Consider the following 18,341-nt stretch of genomic DNA (forward strand, 5'->3'; position numbering starts at 1 on the left):
AAGTCATTTCCTGAGCATGCGCAGTTACAACTAACAATATGGCGGCTTTTTAATGTTTGCGTTATAAAACGGCATTTCAACACAAGCTTTATAGTAAGATAGATGTTGTAGCCTCCATGTTTCAAAGAGGTTATGATTGAAATTTTTAGTTCGACCAATTCATTTTGAAAGATGGCAAACACACCTAATTTGCCATGGATTGGAATTGGTTGAGGCACGCCCAGTAACATATTGGTGGTAAGTCTGTCATATGTAAGAGTCCGCCTGGGTAGGTACGACCGCAATATCTATTTCTGCCCCTAAGCAGCAGTTTCTAGTCACCGTTGTGTTCCGGTTGGAAGGACATTGTAGCCAGTGCAACTACTGGACATAACATCTCATGTCTCAGGATGGCGAGCGCGGTGGAATACCAAACAATATTTTATAATTCAAGGTGTTGGATGGTGTTTCTATTGTTTATAGGCGGTTGTACCGCTCACCATCAGGCGAACGGCAAGCTCGTCTTGTCATTCAAAGAAATAAAAAAAAATCCAAGGAACTGGTAAGTTAATTTGATGCTCCAGCCATGAATTCCAAAGGAAAACATGATCTTTCATAAAGTAATCCACATGTAATCTTATAAAAAACTTATTTTACTTCCATTTAACTTTTGAACAATAAAGATTTCTACGAAGCAACCGAAGATAATTTTATTATTTCAAACCCTACGAGATTGGCATACATCCGATGCAGTTAAGTAATAAAAAATTCAAGTACTTTTTGTCCATAACAGTTTTTGTGGTCAAACTTTGTCCTCGTTCCAAACGTGACGAAACATTTGCCCTTTTGGGCACGAATTATGATTTCGCATAAAAACATCGTGACATTTTATATTTATTCACCTTATATTGAACCCATGAATGTCTTTAAAATTTATTTGAATGAGTTAATAGACATGTACTGCTTCGCTAAGTAAAATGTAGAAGTAAATTTTCGATAGTCTCATTTGATTTAAAATAATTTTAATGTTTATAAAAATATCGGGTTGAGGAGAGTTAGAAGTTAAACAAATTATTTGAATTTTTGCATGTCAAATGTTATTACTGTTTAAATAATTATCTTGATGATGCTAATGTATAGAATGTATTTAGTTTTCTCTAGAATGTTAAATTATTGTAAGCTATTATAGCGGGTCATAGCTGTACTGTAATAATTATTAATGTGTAATACCATAATCCTACATATGTACCACAATAAATATGATTTGAATTTGAAAGTATAATTGTTTTTCAAATGAGTATTCTTTATCCAATCATCTACAATACAGAAGAATAATGCAGGCTCTGCAGAGTTTTAAGGAAAAAATTATTTTACAACCGTCCCGTAAAATGAATTAACGAATAACAAGCGACTCGACTTCTGTAAGCGAATTATAGGTACATATCTTCTTCTTGAATCCCATAAGAGAAAGTATAAAAATCTGTTTGGTAGTTTTTGAGACGTTTAGATAGATGCAGCACTTTATTTTTTAATATAAAGTTGTAATCTAATGATAATTCCCTATTATTTTTGGGCCACGCCATCAGAAGGTGAGTATTATGTTCATTTTTAAATGCATTGATGATTTTTTAAATAAAATAGATAAAATACATAATTACTTTTAAAATTAAGAGTAATATGCCATGTATTAAATACTGTTTTTTTCCGTTTCCGGTCTCTGGAACGTAAACATCACTGAGATTCTATCCGTAACAAATCATTTTAAATAAATAGTGTGAAGCCGTGTTAGCCGTCAAAACTACTGTAAATCACAAAGTGGCACTTCGGTGAACACAGAAGAAAGAAAACTCCGGGCTACGAACAACATATATCCATTAAAGTGCAGAAGAAAATCCACAATAAAGTTTGAGGTTAGAACATTTAACATCGTTCGAAATAAATTTTGTCAAAATACTTAACGTCATCCTGTCAAGTTGGCATTACCTCCAACGAACGAACCTAACGTCAATTTATTAAGTTGTCATTACCGCCATTGAAGCAATGAATGACAAATACCTCACGTTAGACCATTAAGTTGGTATAACTGCGAGTGAACGATTGGTTGACCCCCAGTGTTGCAAGTGCATGAAAATAATAAATACGATTTATAATACGTTCCGTTCCACGGTACTTGTACTAAAAATATGGAGGAACAATTTCAATTATTATTTAACAACATGAAATTAGAAATGCAAAAACAAACAGTTGAGCTAACCGAATCACTTACAAAAAACCTAATGGATAGGATGGATGAAAAACTTAACCCTATTATTGAAGAAAATGAACAATTAAAACAAAAAGTTTGCGATTTAGAGAAAGAGGTAGAATATTTGAAAAGAGAAAAGAAAGGTAACAACATTATTATTTTCGGGCTGGAAGAGGGAGAAAACTCGATATCAGAGCTATTTAAAAGTGTCAAGGTTATCCTGAAAGAAGACCTCAACATAAATATGGAGCAATTCGAAATAAACAATTTATACAGACTGGGAAAAAATAAAGTTCAGAATAAACCAAGGCCGGTGCTATGCTCTTTTATAAACACATGGAAAAAAGATGAAATAATGAAGAACAGGAAAAATCTAAAGAAAATTTATATATCAGAAGATTACTCAAAGGAAGTTTTGGAGAAAAGGAAAGCACTGCTACCACTTTTAAAAGAAGAGAGAGAGAAAGGAAATATAGCTTTTCTGAATTACGACAAACTAGTAGTTAAAGAACCCAACGCAGAAAAAAGGAAAAGGGAGCCAACTACCTCACCATCACCATCCAAAACCCAACCCAAAAAACAACTTAACCTAAACTCTGCTAAAAATAACAGGATGCATGCTTTCGATGCAACGAGACCCAGATCGAATTCTCTGACAAGCAAACCTATATCCAATAAACAATAGCAATCAATCGAGAAATGGAAAACCCAAACAAACTACGAAAATAAACAAACAGAAAAAATACATCTTCCCCCAAGCCGACTGGTCCTCGTGGGGGACAAAGACCATAACCCTCCAACAACACATAGAAATTACAAAGAAACAAATATTTACGTCGCAGCCCTTAACGTGCGCACGCTGAGAAATGAAGAAAATCTTATAGAACTAAAAAATGCGTTAAAACAAATTAAATGGGATATCCTGGGCCTCAGCGAAGTAAGACGAATGGGAGAAAAAATTACCTCTGAACCAGACTTCTTAATGTATCATATAGGAACGACGCCAGGCCTTCATGGCGTTGGTTTTATCGTGAAAAAATATCTTGAAAAATCAATTGAAGGATTTATCGGAATCTCGGAACGCATAGCAATGATGAACCTAAAACTACCGGGGTATAAAGATCCTTGGTCTATTTTACAAATATATTCACCAACAGAAAAATCGGACTTAGACACCATAGAGAAATTCTACCTTGACCTAAATAACACTATCCAAGAACAGGCCCACAAAAACTTGATCATCATGGGTGACTTCAATGGCCAAATTGGAACTAGACGCCCAGGAGAGGAAACAGCATTAGGACCATTCATATACAGAAATAAAACTAGAAGCAGAAATGGAGAAAAGCTTATAAACTTCACGCTAGAAAATAAATTAACCATTTTAAACTCAGTGTACAAGAAAAACAAAAAGAAGATGTGGACATGGATTTCACCAGAGGGGGAAAACAAAAAATCAAATAGATTTCATAATTACCAATAGAAACAACTGTTTTACAAATTTTGATGTCATCAACAAGTTTAACTTCAATACCAACCACAGACTAATTAGAGCTGAACTAAAATCAGTACAACCAAAAACCTAGACCGAGACAGGAACTAACAACTAGTAAGCTCAGCAAGCAACAAAAGGAGCAACTCGCACTCACCCTAGAAGAGAAATTTAAAGACCTAGGAGATTACACAAAGACCGTGGGAACTCAGGAAAAATACAACTGGATAGAGACTACTATTAAAGTTCAACTACAACACATAAGTAAGATAAAATCTGATCCGAGGAACGTGTTTACCACTGGTACTATAAAATTGCTAGAACAAAGAAACCAGCTAATCAACACAAAAGATATAAACGACAGAAGAAAGCACATAGCGAAAATCAGTAAAGACATTAACGAGAGCATAAGAAAAGACAGCAAAAAAAGAAGAATGGAAATTATTGAAAAACATGTAATCAAAACAGGAGGTGTTAAAAAAGCTAACAAGGAATTAACAAACTCAAAAGATTGGATCGCAAGAATTAAAAACGACAGCGGAGAATACATCCACCACAGAAAAAAACATCTTAGGAATTGCCACATCTTATTACAGAAAGATATACGAACGCAACACTGCCCAAGACGAAGACGACTTAGAGGAAACCTCAAATGTCCCTAAAATTCTTCAGAGCGAAGTAATGAACGCTATAGATAGTCAAAAGAGAGACAAGGCACCAGGACCCGATGGTATAAACAATGAAATCCTAAAAGAAAGTAAAGAAGTTATAGCACCGGTCCTTACCGACATATTCAACGAGATACTGATCACTGAAATTATCCCACAGCAATGGACAGAATCAAACATTATTCTTCTATATAAGAAAGGAGACAAATATGAAATCGGGAACTACCGCCCCATTAGCCTAATGTCCAATTTATATAAAGTATTTGCTAAGATCATACTAAATCGGATGGAGAAAATACTAGACGAACACCAACCCATTGAGCAGGCGGGTTTTCGCAAAGACTACTCAGTGCTCGACCACATTCACGTAGTACGCCAAGTCATGGAGAAGTACAAAGAATACCAATGTACCTACTACATAGCATTCATCGACTACAGTAAGGCATTCGATTCTTTATTTCACGCAAAGATATGGGAGTCATTAAAAGAACAAGGAATTGACCACAAGTATATCCGCTTAATAAAAACGTTTACAGTAAGAGTACAGCAAGAATACAACTGGAAAAGAAAGGCGAACGTTTCAAAATCGGCAAAGGTGTACGACAAGGAGATCCTCTGTCACCAAAATTATTCTCGGCGGTACTTGAGTCAATATTCAGAGGTCTTCATTGGGAAAATCTCGGTATTAACGTAGATGGTCTCTCACTAACTCATTTGAGATTTGCAGATGACATTGTGCTATTTGCAAAAACTCCAGAAGATCTAACAAAAATGATAAACGATTTGGCTACGGAAAGCGAGAAGGCGGGGTTACAACTGAACCCAGAAAAACTAGGGTGATGACTAACGGAGAGAGAACAGCTATAAACTTAGGGAGTAATCCAATCGAGTATACAGAAGAATATATTTATCTGGGACAAGTAATAACACATGATAACCCAATGCGCAAAGAAGTTGAAAGAAGAATAACCAATGGCTGGAAAAGGTACTGGGCTTTAAAAGAGATTATGAAGGATAAAAACCTGCATATTAATATAAAAAGCAAACTTTTAACACCTGCATATTACCAGTTCTGATGTACGGCAGTCAAACATGGACCTTGTCACAAAACATGACTAACAAACTTGCAACATGTCAATACGCAATGGAAAGAAGCATGATGAATGTGAAAAATCAGACCGACTGAGAAACTGTGTAATAAGAAGCAAAACAAAGGTTACAGATATAACATACAAAATTAGAAGATTGAAGTGGCGATGGGCGGGGCACATGATAAGAGGAAGAGATAAATGGAGCAAAAATGTGACGCAATGGTATCCAAGAGAAGGAAAAAGGAAAAGAGGAAGACCACAAAAAAGGTGGGACGATGACATCAGGCAGAGTGGCAGGCGTCACTTGGAACAGAGTGGCCCAAGAAAGACGCGAGTGGAAAAGGTTGGAGGAGGCCTTTGCCGACTGGCAAACAGATCTGCAAAAAATAAGAAAACTCCAAATAAAAGACTAGATTAAGGATAGCACTAATATTTAAGTTTTTTTCATGTATTTCTCTTTTATGTAATTGTAGGATCTGAATAAAGGGCTATATTATTATTATTATTATTATAAATACTGTCCCACTACTGGGCACGTGCCGCCTCGACTATTAAGAAGATTTGGCCTTAGCCCTCCGCGCTGGCCTAGTATGGATTGACAGACTTCACAAAATTAAGAAATATATTGCTAGGATAAAAATATTTATGTGAGGGTATTTGTAACACTTTTTGCTATAAAAACACTGAGCGTTTAACAAACCGGGCGACCAGTTGCTCGTTGACAATCGTACTAGTCGGTTAGTTGGTGAAATATTTGTGAAAATGTTACTGTAGTCAGTGATATTACTTTGAATTTAATCAAAGTCGCTCCAGTGTTCTAACAATGTGATAACACATATATTATTAATTTGAGAAGCCTATTTATCACAGGTCACATCCTCTCTCAAGCTTGTATGCCTACATTTTAATTACAACTATGACCTGTGACAAAAGCTACTATCATTTATTTATAAATACCAATTTGCGGCAATACGCGCAATTGCTAGACCATAAAACCGATTAACATTGACGTGATCATCGTTCCGAATGACCAGTAGCCTATAATGGTTATTCTTAATAATGACTTTATTATAATCGTTATTGCACTTAAACGGAAGCTGTGAGCTGTACTATGGTTAGCTAATTTTTTATAAGATTCATAGAAATAATTATATTATCTTCTTGTTTATGTCAATTTAATTATATAAGGCTATATTAATAATTGCAAGCATAGGTTAATTTTCTTGTTTTTTTTTTATATTATGTTTAACATATAGTAACATCTACCTTGTGACCACCATTTTCAATAAACGACTTATTTCAAAAAGGACCAATTAGAACAAAGTTTTTTGACAAGCTTACAAATGAGTTATTTTGATTGGTTCGTTGCCGGAATCGGATTGAAGATTGAGATCGAGATCGTTTATTGAAAACTACTATTAGTGATCCTCAACGAAATTTACTTGGGTTTTCTAATCTTGTATATGAGTGTCAATGGATAGTTATCCTGTTCAAGACTGGGATGGTTGGGCAGGCCTAAGTTCAACAGTGGATGGTAACAGACTAATTGGTGGATTGATATATGTGCCAATAAGAAAACTTGTACTCGAAGATCGCTGGTTCCTTGTTGAGTTCCAGCACTCTTAATAATGTGTTTAATGCTTTCGAAGTATTTATATAACTCCAAAAATTAGTAATTAATTTTTCGAAAAAATACCTAGTCCTGTTAGGATATTTGTATCCGCTCGAGTAGCGCCATATACAATACGTAAAACCCTACAGTGGCCTCATAAGCATCACGTCCCGGAAACAGTTCAGACGGGCCGCCATAACTGTGTCGACTGGCGATGGGGTTTATCTTGTCAGTCGACATTGACTGAACCCTGCTCACTACCATCAAGTGGGTCACTTTGTCGTGGCCGTACCCAAAAAAATAAATTATTATATATGAAAGTATATGAAAAAAAAAGCGGCTATAGCCTAGTTGGGTGTGGAACGGACTGCTAAGACGAATGTCCGCAGGTTCGAAACTCAAGGGCACACACCTCTGACTTTTCTAAGTTTTATGTGTGTATTCATTGTGAATTATCGCTTGCTTTAACGGTGAAGGGAAACATCGTGAGGAAACCTGCACATCTAAGAAGTTCTCTGTAGGAATTTCGAAGGTGTGTGAAGTCTACCAATCCGCACTTGGCTAGCGTGGTGGACTAAGGCCTAATCCCTCTTAGTAGTAGAGGAGGCCCGTGCTCAGCAGTGGGCAAGTATATAATACAGGGCTGATATTATTATTATTATTATTATATGAAAGAATTCAAGGCCCTTTGTATCAAGAGAAAGGAGTTGCTCTGCATTTCATAAAGTTACGTGGAGCTGCTATTTTTATAAGATCCACGATTATGCCGTAAACATCTATAGGAGTTCTACTTTCAACATCTCGTTTTCATAATATTTATAAAGTTTGTTTTTATACGCTCAGTATTGATGCGGTAATATTTTTGGTTGAATTTACATAACTTAATGTTACTTTTTTATTCGAAACTAATATAAATAGTGGTGTAACGTAGAAGGCTGGGAGAGACCGCATCGAACTACACTTTTAGGGTGGGTGGTGTGCCTCAAGTATATGAAACGTGCCATCCAGGGCTTAGGGGCCGTTTACGTAACACAATTTCGAGGGGAGGCCATGTAAAACGTTACGATGCGTTACAGGCGCGGGAGGTGGAGTTCGTACACCGCGTTATGTAACATTGGACTTTTTTTTTTTTAAATAAAATTTGGAGGGGAGAGGGGTTCTTGTAAAACGCATTACAGGCGCGAGAGGTGGAGTTCGTACACCGCGTTATGTAATATTGGATTTTTCTTTAAAAAACATTAACAAAGGTGTTTTAGCGATTTGCCGGTACTTTGCGAAAAATAAATGTTATTTTAGAATTACATAACTTTTTGAGGGGCGGCGGGGGCGTACAGGAAAACGTTACGGCGATACATGAGGGGGTGGGGGGTCAAAATTCTTCAAAGATTGCGTTACGTAATACTTGAACGGCCCCTTAGTTGCGCCAACCTCCCGCCCAACTATATCCTGTTTGGAATTCTAAATTATTTTCTCGTCTGGCACTACTGGCACTGCCGTTAGTTCACCATCCGTGTTATAAACATTGTAAACATAATGTAAGTGGGACTATAAAGTCACAATTAGGTGTTATTGGAACCAACATGGCACATCGTCGTAGCATTTCACATGGAGCTTTCAATTCACTACGCTCGATCTCAACCATTCACACCTTTGCAAACCTAGAAAACTAGGGTTCTTTGACATTTGACTGTTCCTTGTTGAATATTATAAATGTTTCTATGGTTGGTAGGTCATATGTGAGAGTCCGCCTGGTACCACCGCAATGTATATTTCTGCCGCCAAGCAGCAGTGTGTAGTTACTGTTGTGTACCAGTTTGAGACATTGTAGCCAGTGTAACAATACTTTATAATTCATGTAATTGAAGGTGTTGTATGGTGTTTATAGGCGGTCGTATCGCTTACCATGGGGGAAACGGCGGACTCGTCTCTACACTCAAAGAAATAAAAAAAACAAGATTAACAACTACTTTTAAAAAATATTTTACCCAAAGATCTATCTTGTTTTTATTAAGTAAACCGTCCTGAATGATATTATTTGCAAATGAAATGCAAATGAGGTCGATCAGGTTCTAATTAGTACTTATATTAAACTTATTTTTTAGAAAAAAGAATACGTCTTGCAAACTCCTCTTTTTTGTTAGTTGTAAGTCGGTTATAATTAGGAATTGTTTCAATGATATTATTTGCAAAATAAATATCGATTATTAAGGTTATAATTTTTTTATTCTTAATAGATTATTAACTTACAAAATTTTCTATTTTTTTAAATTGGATGCTCGCGTTTCGCCTCTGAATACCCCTTCTGGGATAAATGCGTGATGTGTGTTATAAAGTTCCTATACAATACCCTTGAGAAAAGACGGCAAGTTAGATGCAATAAGGCATAAAAATATTATGTTTTATAGCACAATTCGTGTTTATTACACTTGTAAGTGCGTGTCTCACTAGAGCCATCAATGTTGCACATTATGGCCTCATAATGAGCGCAGTAAACGGTCCTAGCGATTTGATACCTGAAATTAATTTTAATTATTACACAAGGGTCAATGGATTGGAGTCTAAATTGTTGGGAAACAGGTTAGGTTTAAGATAATAAATTTTACTTAGTCTTCATTACGTACTTGTAGTTACGGTTTTGATAATTTAATCATTTTGATACGTACTAAAAGTGATTATATGTAAAACATATAAATATTAATTGCTCTAAGTAATAAGGGCAAAGTTCACTTAACAGTAAGCAGGACCAACCAAAACTAAAGAAAACTGCCGAGACTCAGTCACGGCCTCTTTCAATAGGGCCCTGGACGGAAGCATAAAAAAGGATATTATGGTGATAAAAAAAATGGCCCTGCCAACTCATAGCGCAAGACCTTGGGCGGTTTCCCGTTTCACCTCCTCCCTAAGACCGCTACTGCCTAGGCTCGCATACGAAAGACCTATCCGTAAAAAGAGGTTGAAATACTACTAGGGGGTAATAAAAATGAGATTTTAATCGAAATTATCATCGATGCAACTTTAATTACTCATTTTATAGTCAAGGTTTTCTTTATCTGGGAATATTTATCTATACATTTATTTATTGTCACTAATTAACCAATTTACATCGATTTAGTTTAACTACGAACGTCTGATTTCCATAAACGATACCAATTTTAATCATCGAACCATTACAGAAAATAATCCAATCAAACGAAGCCATTTGTGAGCATGTCAAAAATACTTTAATCTGATTGGTCCAATTTTGATAGCTACAAAATGGCGACTGGGTTCGATAATTGAAATCTTTATGTACCTTCAGCAGTTGTGATAATTAACCCTGTATACCTGACATTAAACAGAATTTCTTGGTGAAAATATTCGTTATTAATGGATGATTTTTAGCACAATGTCAGCAAAGGAGAAGACGTATGTGGTTTTGTTTAGTAACGCAATTTAAAATGACCCAGTACACTAATATGCCCATTAAAAACGTGCAAATCGCGATATGAAAAAAAAAAAAGTATTTTACATTGATATTTTGCTATTTCACGGTAGATTGAGTAACCATTGCATGAGCACAAAATATTTATTAATTTATTTATTACACTTTTTTGTATATTACAATTGGCGGTCTTACGCATTCCGCGATTTCTTCCAGACAATCTGAGAATGGAATGGACAAGATTTGGGATATAATAGAGAGTGTCGACTACAAAGGGAAAAAGAAAAAGTTTACTCTGAATAATACTACCACTACCTGATATTGGCAATGTTAACAATCATAAATGTAAAGTGGGGGGTCAAATGTCGAGGTGACAAAATTTAAACAAATCTGTGACCCTCTCAGATCAAGGAAGCTCGTTAATCGCGTGCAGTTTATGAAAACTGTCATTTTTCTGTTGGTTTTGTATTATTAAGGTCTGCGTACACGACTTTAAAAATAAAACTATTTTGATTCGATTTATGGAGTGTTGTTATTACCTTTGGGTTCTGCATAAACAGCTTTAAAAGAAAATGAATTTGATTTAATTTATGGATAGTTTACCTTTGGCTAAATATGTTTAATCAAACTCGTCTATTTTATCTTCACTAATCTGTACTAATGTATAAAACTGAGGAGTTTGTTTGAACGCGCTTATCTCATGAACTACTACACCGATTTTGAAAAAAAAAAACACTAATAGGAAGCTACTTTACCCCCGAATGCTATAGGCTACTTTTTATCCGGAGTAAATATAAAGCTGGACTTTTATCCTGAAAAAACTTTTCTAGGAATGTGCAGCCGCGACCTATTAAATATGGATCTATCTTTAATCTGGACTTATATCATCTCGACAACTACAATTCTGCTTTTGGAATTTAATTTACCAATAGCAATTATCTTCTAATAAAACCATTTAAACCATTTAAACCATTTATTTCTCTACACACACATAAATACAACAAAAAAGTATAAAAGAAAAAAAAAACAAACACACACACACAGTTAACAATACCAGGCACAAAAACTGATTGCTTGCACTATGTGTGGTAGAAGGGATACCAGCTCAGTATACGCTGCAAAACAGCACTGATTTTCAGCTGAACCCCACTGTTATTATAGCACAACAAATCTTTTTGAGTGTACGGTCAGCTACAGCATACAATGAGATTATACATATATTGGGAATAGTGCAACATTAATAATTATGGGTACAACAGATAATCACATACAGAACACGTATTTACATGACATTGAAACAGTTTTTTTCGATTAATAAAGAATCATATAACCCGTTGAGTCACTACATTGGGCAAGGTAGTTTTTGAATCTTTAAAAATTCCCTCCGAAGATGTTCTTTCAGAGTATGCAGAGACATCCTTTTGCGAAGAGGTGGAGGAAGGTTGTTCCAGATCTTAGAAGCCGCATACTTGAAACTACCTTTATAGCCTGCTGTCTTGTGTCGTGCTAATACTGCCTATCCTTTATCTCTTTAAAATCACATACTGCAATAACAGACGGTAGGTCTCTCATATGTGAGAGTTCGCCTGGGTAAGTACTTCCGTAATATCTATTTCTGCCGCCAAGCAGCAGTGTGTAGTCACTGTTGTGTTTCAGTTTGAATAACATTGTAGCCAGTGTAACTACTGGACATAATAAGACTTAACATCTCATGTCTCAGGATGGCGAGCTCAGTGGAATACCAAACAATACTTTGTGATTCAAGGTGTTGGATGGTGTTTCTTCTGTTTATGATCGGTCGTATCGCTTACCATCAGGCGAATGGCACGCTCGTCTCGTCATTCAAAGCAATAAAAAGAAAAAACATACAAATCGGCGAGCAAATGCTAGTCCTCTCATTTCGAGCAGCACAATGTCGCTAGATTATTGTAATGATATATAATAACTGAAAGTCACGGCTCCTTGACACCACGGTACCGACACGTGAGTCGTCAATTGCACTTATTTTGTTGTGCGGGGTTGTAAACCGTTCATAATTAACCTTTATGGTTATACTGATTGCGAATATGACCCTGGGTGGCACGTGGAACAAAAGGGTAATGACAGATCACTACTTTGTAGATATTTTTGTTGTCAAATAAAAAATTATAAAATATTGTTACTTTGAACCATTCTGTAATGCTTTCACGACTAAACTACTAAAGTGAATTTGATATTTGTTACTGAGTAACAATTATAAAATACCACCAACGGCTTAAAAAATATAAAAAAATTGTAAAATGTAGGTAGATATTGTAACTTTGACTTTGCGGATGAGCGACGCCTCAGTTCGCCCCGTGAACACAAAGGCAAGGTCTTCGAAACGTGAGAAAATTATAGTATAACAAAATCCGTAAAATAGTTTATTTGAAAGTACAAAGAATAATACTTATCACCAAATTCGTCGCTGGCGAAGTCGCCAACTAAACATTAAGAATGAGGCGTAAAAATATGCTTTGAGGCTATAACCTAGGAAGTAAATAAGTGATTTCAATTTGTATTTCATACAATAGATAAGGTTGCAGAGACTCAATTTTTTTTATTAATTTCCATAAAGATCAGATACGCAATCTCATCCATAACAGCAATAAGTCTTCATTAACGCATAAGCTGTTTGCGAAGAGATTAAACTGATATTTAACATTATATATGACTATTTGTACCAAAATAATGTTTCTAATCAGATAAGAATAAATAATTGCTCCACTAGTTGATAGAAATTGAATTTATAATCTATAAAAGGGATTTAACGATGACTAAGTTATTTTAGAAGTCATCATGACTGAACATTTTAAGATATTATACAGTTTTAGTAAATAGCATGTAGTCCAGTTTTTTTAAATAAATTATGTCGAACAAATAGGTTGTAATTTTTACATAATTTTGAATTGAGAACCTGTCATTACACCAAACACTGACATATTATACAGTTTTAGTCATTGTTATAGTTAATAACATGTTGTCCAGTCGTTTTAAATAAATTATGTTGAACAAAGAGGTTGTAGTTTTGACATATATTTGAATTGAAAACTTGTCATAATATCAAACATCTCTCTTTTATGTTTTCACACTTCAATTCTTATATGTGGTATATTATCTATTGCACTCAAATATGTATTGGAATATCAAGTTAATAGAAGTGACAAGAATAGTACTTAGTAACTTAAAATCACAGAGAGCCTTAAAATGATGGATTTAGTGCCTAACTGAATACCACCGAGAGTCTTAAGAGGAATCAAAAGGAAAAGAGGAATCAAGAGGAAAAATATAAATGAAATTTCTCATGGACTTTACAATTGTGTCTGTATTTTACGCCCGAAACTAGCAATATAATAAACAGCTCAATTTTTTTGTAATCTTAAACCTTACATTGTAACTTTCATCATCAACTATTACCTGGGCCGTTGGATTTTAGAAGGGGAAATTACGTATCAAATAGCGGAACCTCGCCCTCTGACACTCCACGTTTGTGAACAAAATGACGCGAACATTAAATATTATCATTTGTAAAATCATAAAGCACGGAAAACTTGTTACATCGAAAATGTAATAAGAAATTCGAACGCTCCTGTGCCGACATTCGGCTATACAAATCTCCAATATGACGCAGGAACCAACTTAAATTCTAAGCAACTGTTTATCTACGTTATATCTAGTCCTTGACAGCAACCTAGATAGATATATTTATTATCTACACTTGTATCTATTATCTGAAGATTATGTTACGATTTTCACTATTTTTATTACGTTTTTATTCAATTTATAAGTAGTTGGAGCACGCTTGGGGATTATAAGGACGTATTAATAAATCAATCTCAATTTTGAGTAAAATAAAATCGTGGGTATTTGTGAATTGAAAGTGCGCGTTAGGCCAAAACGCCAGGTCCAGCAGTGAGACAGTATAAAACATAGGACTGATTATTATTGGAGATCACGAACAAACTGATTCACTTACTACTTATGAAAAACCAACTGTTGTCATTGTCCACGGCAGCGATCACGTACTATTACGTAACACCGCTCTCAAGAAGAAAACATGCGTTTTAAGACTCGTTTTATTATCAGAATAACAAAAAAAAAACGTCATTTTGGGGTAGGTCATAGTACAAGGACATTTGGTTGTCTTTTCTGTTGTTTTAATTCTTTTTAACATTTTCCCTGTTTGCGGTAGTTCAGCGCAGATGTATTGCGTGGCACGTCACCGCTTTGAAGTCAGGGTTCGAGTCTCATGTTAGGGAATGATATCGGGTGTTTTTATCAGTGTCAACTCGTACTCTGGAATTTGTGCCAGGTATGGCGAAAGGCACATGGCGGAAAGTGGGTGCAGCAGTTGCGCCTTTGCCTATTTCTTCGGGACAAAAGGGGTAAAACCCAACACAACTGTCCGACCGGGAATCGAACGCGAGACCCTGCCACTACTTCTACTAATACAACTACGCCAGCAAAGCAGTGTACATCAATAAATATGCTCTCAGAATAATAGAGCTACAACTATGGAAAACGTCCCCCCTGAAGCATAAAAAGACGCTCGGTTTCAATACCGAATGCATGCCCATGAACGGGGGGACATTTGTCGCGGCCCATGGGTGCTAATTCATATTGAAGCGTATAAGGGCTCGCGAACAGTTCCTAGCCTTCTCCCCTCCTTCCATCTTAAGAGGTTTCCTTATCCTTCCCCACACTTCCTTCCCAGCTAACCCGTTCCAATTTTCCTCCAAGACCCTACAGTCGCTAAGCCGAGGGGTTCCAGTATCCCATTCGCGGGTTTCTCTCGGTATACACTGCGGAGTCCGATACCAAAAAAATGAGAACTATGGATAATGGTCCAAATCTTTTCCTGCTTTTACAATAGCAACATCATGGTTCGGTGAAGATGGAGCCACAATCTAAATGTTGAAGTTGAGCCTTCTCGGTCTTTTTAAAGATCCCAATCAGCGAACCTGAGTTAATCGTAACAGTACCTAAGCACAAATTCCAATACCAAGCTAGTTCCACGTTTAAAAATAAAAAAGAAATAAGAGATCATATCCCACTTATATTATAAATGCGAAAAATTGGGATGATGTATGTATGTATGTTTCTTCCTCTTTTACAAAAAAACTACTGAACGGATTTAGATGAAACTTTACAGTAACCTTGGTTATACATCAAAATAAATACGATTTATAATGATTTTGTGTACTTTGCTCATAACGTAGTTCTAAATAAAAGTCTGCGACAACATATATCTACCTTTTATGTGGAAGCCATTATAACCAAAATAGTGAGTCTTAAATATAATTAAATCGGATACTTTTTTAACGGGACTTTTATCCCAGAAAACTATTTCACGCGGGCGAAGCCGCGAGCAAAAGTTAGTACTTTAAATGCGTGTTAATTTTGAACACTGAAGCTTCGATGATGTAATACCACGATTGACAGGCGTGATACAGTAGCAGTGACTGACGTCAGTACGTATTGACGTGCTACTTACTCTCCAAAAGATTCAGTTGAACTTTGATTTGCATCAAATACTTGACGTCAAACCGAATTACCTAAAACAAAATAAAAATACGTTAGATGGTAAGTCAAGTCATCAAAATTTTATTGCAAACATTTTAGAAGACGAGCGAACATTACAATGCAGGCCTTTGTAATTTAAATGCACAAAAAAGCAAGCTTTATTTCACGTGTAATAAGATTCAACATATTTCGCGTGCTAAGTTCACGTCTATGAAAGGCTTTAGCGACCCGTAAAACCAATTAGACCAGTGTGATATGATTACAGCAACCACAACCTATATATATATAAAAATGAATCCCTATTTCCCTTGGTCGCGCCATCACGCGTGGACGGCTGGACCGATTTCACTATTTTCTTTTTGTTGTGTTAGTTATTGTCAGGAGAAGGATCTTATAAAAGAAAAAATTGAGAAGTTGAGTGGAACGTTAGAAAATTTAAGAAAACTTAATTTCAGCGATTGACAGAATGCGCGCTGCAAATTCATAGTTAAGACGGGACAACAACAGGGTACCGGACTCATTTTTGTTCTTAACAATTATCAAATATTTACATAATATAAATTATAACACCAAAGAAATTATTAAAATCCAGTGAAAAATCAACAAGTTATAAGCATTTGAATTTCGGTGGAAGGGGTAATTAACAAGAAACAGAAAAGAGACAAAATATCCACATGTGACGTCATCGGGAATTACGACGCGTGCGAAAGAAAGAGATGAAGCGATATCCCCACATCGCGCCCACTTCTGCACATTACAATATTTTAAATATGAATTACTCGCTCATTTTTTAACCAATTTTTATGCTGTTTTCGCAGAAGTGCTTCTTTTTCGTATTTAAAGCCATTACACATAGAATAATGTACAAAATCAAGCATAGGCCGGTCCCCTACTGTCGGGTCAGTTAGTCTTAAATATAAATAAATGATTCACATATTCTTCACTGTCATAAAAAAATAAAGGGCAAAGGTACAAAATCATTCAGCCAAAACGCTCTTTATCCATTTAAAGTTAAGACGTAAAAACTGTATGTTTTAAGTAAACTGTACAATTAAACAACTTCGTAAATGCGTAATAGCCAGTTAGCATTTTACGTATGATTTGCTGTCCCGGTTTTAAAGTTTAAATCTTGGTTCATTTTCGAATAAAATGGCGTACCGACATGATACAACTGAACCAACCAGTTCATCGAAGGCTTGAAGTTGAATTTGGTACAAAAGGGCATAAATTAATCATTACAGCAAAAAGTTTGGACAACTATCGGCAGTTTTTTTTTCGTTAATATTGTATTATTGAAAAATCGCTTTACTGTAAGTATTGAATATAATTTGTACGGGTTTAATTTTATAATAATTAATTAAACAACTTCTTAATAGCGTAACTTTGTAAACACTTATTATTAATTAAAAGTCAATCATTGAAATGAAACTACAAAAATCGGAGAAGTGCGAGTTGGACTCGCGCACCGATAGTTCCGTTACAACTAGCTTCATTTTTTATTAAAATACTTTACAGTATACAGGTTTTTCCCTTTACATCTGCAAGACAATGCTTCTTGCTAATTATTATTCTAAGTGAACGGAAAGAACCCTATAGACATTTATTCCACTATAAAATCACAAAATATACGACATAAACATATATTTTCAGAGCGGCAAAAGACTATAGTCCCGAGTATTTGATGTAAATTTTAACGCTCTTTTACAGTATTAAACACTGTATTAGCAAAAATAATTACAGAATACAATTTTAGCCATTTTTTGACTACATGCAACCCGAGAGAATAATAGAATAGTCGCCGCGTGACATATCTTCTCTTCTGCCAGCCTGCACGCGCAGCCGAATACTTCCGGAAACGCCCGATGTCATCGGCTAGGATAGCGGCGCGTAACTAGGTACCTCTACGCGTGCCTTAGCAAAAGGGCCTTGACAGACAGACGGGCAACAAAGATCCTATAAAGCCTCCTTTTGAGATACGGAACTAAAAACCTCAATAATGTAGTCCAGTTTAGCGAAAAAAAGAAATAATGATTTCTTATATTTACGCGAATGTTAGACATTGAAATAAAACTATTTTCGAATCCTACCACGGGTTTTATATTTTAATTTCTCCTGACGTTTCAAAGACAGCCTTCGGGGTCACAGGGCGGACTTCTTCCTTCGGAAAAGATATACCTTCCCAATACAACCATACGCTGTAACTTTAATTACACAAAAACGTTGAACAAATAAAGCTGTTACTAATGAAATATTACTGTAAAAGGCATACAATCATTATTCCATTAAAACAAC

The 18,341-nt window shown here is 35.6% G+C and overlaps 2 protein-coding genes across 2 annotated transcripts in view; one reads left to right on the top strand and one right to left on the bottom strand.

Annotated features, from left to right (window-relative positions):
* Positions 1-18,341, bottom strand: part of LOC115443018 (RNA-binding protein fusilli) — a 173,842-nt gene that overhangs the window by 99,010 nt on the left and 56,491 nt on the right. The window lies entirely within an intron of this gene.
* LOC115446198 lies at positions 1,452-3,662 on the top strand. Its single transcript, XM_037441048.1, has one exon. It carries the CDS (start codon positions 2,163-2,165, stop codon positions 2,907-2,909), a length of 747 nt encoding a protein of 248 aa, XP_037296945.1. The 5' UTR covers positions 1,452-2,162; the 3' UTR covers positions 2,910-3,662.

Source organism: Manduca sexta, chromosome 4, assembly GCF_014839805.1.
Source record: "Manduca sexta isolate Smith_Timp_Sample1 chromosome 4, JHU_Msex_v1.0, whole genome shotgun sequence".
Taxonomy (NCBI): Eukaryota; Metazoa; Arthropoda; class Insecta; order Lepidoptera; family Sphingidae; genus Manduca; species Manduca sexta.